The sequence below is a fragment of the Ipomoea nil genome, unplaced genomic scaffold (genome assembly GCF_001879475.1).
Source record: "Ipomoea nil cultivar Tokyo-kokei standard unplaced genomic scaffold, Asagao_1.1 scaffold2647, whole genome shotgun sequence".
Taxonomy (NCBI): domain Eukaryota; kingdom Viridiplantae; phylum Streptophyta; class Magnoliopsida; order Solanales; family Convolvulaceae; genus Ipomoea; species Ipomoea nil.
In genome coordinates, this window is record NW_017619075.1 from 2,762,597 (window position 1) to 2,765,338 (window position 2,742).

Below are 2,742 nucleotides of genomic sequence, written 5' to 3' on the forward strand. Positions count from 1 at the left end.
ATACCCAGGTGGTGTGCAGAACTTCTGAGATAATCTTGTCTACACTTGGCGAGATTATTAATGTTTTTAAAGAAGCTTTATGGCCCTTCAAGGAGTCAAACTTCCAATTTGTAAAATAGTTTGCGAATCAATTTTTCTGTAGCATAGCTGGAAAAATTGTTTCTATGTCTGACTGTAAGAAATGATTTACCATTTCTCTGAACTTTGTTGTAATCGCTTCATGTTATGATTTAATGAATTAAGTACTTTATTTAAAAAAAATGAAAAGGAAAATTGAAGAAAAGCAAACCAATTAAAACTTGCCACCTAAGGGAGTGACAAGTTTGTGAGTGATACATATGAGGCACTAAGCATTTTTCTATTGATATACCAGCATTGATTTCTCTTTATTTTTCCATGCTCTAAAAGGTTTTTACTTATCTGTGCTCTATAATAGGAAATAATTTTTTAAAAATATTTTTACAATCAAACTTCAATTTTTTTTTTTTTAAATCTTTTAGATATGAGATCAATTTAAGCCAACTTGATTTTAAAGAATATTGTAATGATATGCGGTCTTGTCTTCTATTTTCCCCCTAATGAACATTGGATGAGAACTGAGAGAAATTATATTATATGAACAGTAATTACAACTATACATAGAGGGGGTATATATACAAGAGGAATCATAGGAAGACTAGGATATGGAGTCATATAATGACTCAAATACAAAGTCCTAATACTAGTCCTAATACTCCCCCTCAAGCGCATGGTATACTTGTAACCTGTAGCTTGTCTCTAAGAAATGAAAATCTAGGACCAGGCAATGCTTTGGTGAATATGTCTGCAAGTTGATCTTTTGTTGAGATGAAATTGACTTGTATTTCTCCAGCAGCAACTTTATCTCTCACAAAATGGTACTCTATTTCTACGTGTTTGGTGCGTGCATGAAATATGGGATTGGCGCACATATCTGTAGCTCCAAGATTATCACACCATAATTTTGGAACAGAAATATTTGGGACATGAAGTTCATGTAAAAGAGACATAATCCATGTTACCTCAGCACAAACATCTGCTAGAGCTTTATATTCGGCCTCTGTAGAAGATCTAGCAACAGTTCTTTGTTTCTTGCAGACCCATGACACAAGATTAGAACCAAAAAATCAGCAAAGCCACTTGTAGATTTTCTATCTTCTGGACAGCTAGCCTAGTCGGAATCAGAAAAGGCATGAATTTCTCTTGAAGTTGACTGCCTGACTCGTAAACCAAAATTAACAGTTCCTTTAACATATCTTAAGACTCTTTTTATATGCTCCCAGTGAGTAATAGTATGGGCATGCATGTGTTGACATAACTGGTTGACGGCAAAGGAAAGGTCAAGACGAGTGATAGTTAAATACTGTAGAGCACCTACTAAACTCCTGTACTGTGTGGCATCATCATATAAATCTGTGTCGGTACTCACGATTTTGGAGGAAGAAAAAGGAGTAGACAATGGCTTACATTCTGCCATTCCATCACGTTTTAGAATGTCATGCATGTATCTCTGTTGCGAAAGTAAAATTCCATCCCTGCATTTAATTTCCACAATTCCAAGAAAAAAGCCTGGTTCACCAAGATCTCTAATTTTAAACACATCAGAGAGTTTTGCAATTAGCTGAGTGATTATGTCCTGATTATTTCCCTTCATAAGTATATCATCCACATAAATCCACAGATATACACAATCAGATCCTTGTGAGTGATAAAATAGAGACACATCCGTTTTCGATGTCTAAAAATCAATAGATAGTAGAAAAATGTGCAAACGATTAAACCAAGCCCTAGGGGCTTGTTTTAGTCCATAAAGAGATCTTTTCAGTAAGCACACATGATCTGGATGATGAGCATCAATATAACCAGGTGGTTGCTTCATGTACATAGTCTCAAATAGATTTCCATTTAAGAAGGCATTATGAACATCAAGTTGTTTAATAAACCATCCAGACAATAGAGCTAGAGAAAGGATTAACCTGATTGTGGTTGGTTTAACCATTGGACTAAAAGCATCAAAGAAATCCTGACCTGGCGCCTGGTTAAAGCTCTTTGCTACAAGTCTTGCCTTATGCCTCTCAATGGAGCCATCTGCCTTTCGTTTTTGTACGAAAGACCCATTTGCACCCAATAATGTTCAAACCTAGCTGAGACAACACCAATTGCCATGTCTGATTTTGTAGAAGGGTATTAAATTCTTGGTCCATAGCCTCACGCCATTCTTGAAACTTAACCGCCTGTGTATAACAAGTAGGATCTGAAGGACACACATGAATCGTTAAAGCCGTTGGAGGAGCCTGAGAGCGACTACGAGTGTGCATCTCGTGAGTTCGAACTGTGGATTTAACGGATTTACTCGAGGATGACCGCGAGGCCGCTTGGCAGGTTGATCCGTTGGCTCAAGTGGTTCGTGTTTGGGCACATCTGGCGAGTTAGCATCGGTGTGAGGCGGTGAGGGTGGTGTGTCGTCACTGCTGTGCGGATCAGAAGGTGCCGCGGGTGGAATTGGGACATTCCCGCGGGGAGGAGCAGCTGGTGGCATGTGATGGAGAACAGATTCAGCCCAGGGAATATTTTGGAGGATCTTGCTTTGGCCGGTATGCCAGTTGGGCTATACGAGATGAATCTTTATGTGTTTCAGGGGTTACGGTCGGAGTTTCAAAACCTAACCATGCCGAAACCATGATGCATGATCGGGATTTGGCGTCGGCGAGCCTCATTTGACGT

At 38.8% G+C, this 2,742-nt stretch overlaps 1 protein-coding gene across 1 annotated transcript; it reads right to left on the minus strand.

Annotated features, from left to right (window-relative positions):
- Positions 1 to 1,189: 1,189 nt before the first annotated feature.
- On the minus strand, positions 1,190 to 2,184 carry LOC109154414 (uncharacterized mitochondrial protein AtMg00810-like). Its single transcript, XM_019302212.1, has 3 exons — positions 2,084 to 2,184; positions 1,853 to 1,994; positions 1,190 to 1,756 (listed from the first exon to the last, which is right to left on the minus strand). Exons 1-3 carry the CDS (start codon positions 2,182 to 2,184, stop codon positions 1,190 to 1,192), a joined length of 810 nt encoding a protein of 269 aa, XP_019157757.1.
- Positions 2,185 to 2,742: the final 558 nt, after the last annotated feature.

What these genes read in the sequence shown, in the direction of transcription:
- LOC109154414 (XM_019302212.1), bottom strand. Translation starts at nt 2,184, where the DNA reads ATGGCAATTGGTGTTGTCTCAGCTAGGTTTGAACATTATTGGGTGCAA. An exon ending in GCTCCATTGAGAGGCATAAG is followed by an intron (nt 1,995 to 2,083) that starts GCAAGACTTGTA and finishes AACCACAATCAG; the next exon opens with GTTAATCCTTTCTCTAGCTC. An exon ending in ATGCTCATCATCCAGATCAT is followed by an intron (nt 1,757 to 1,852) that starts GTGTGCTTACTG and finishes ATTGATTTTTAG; the next exon opens with ACATCGAAAACGGATGTGTC.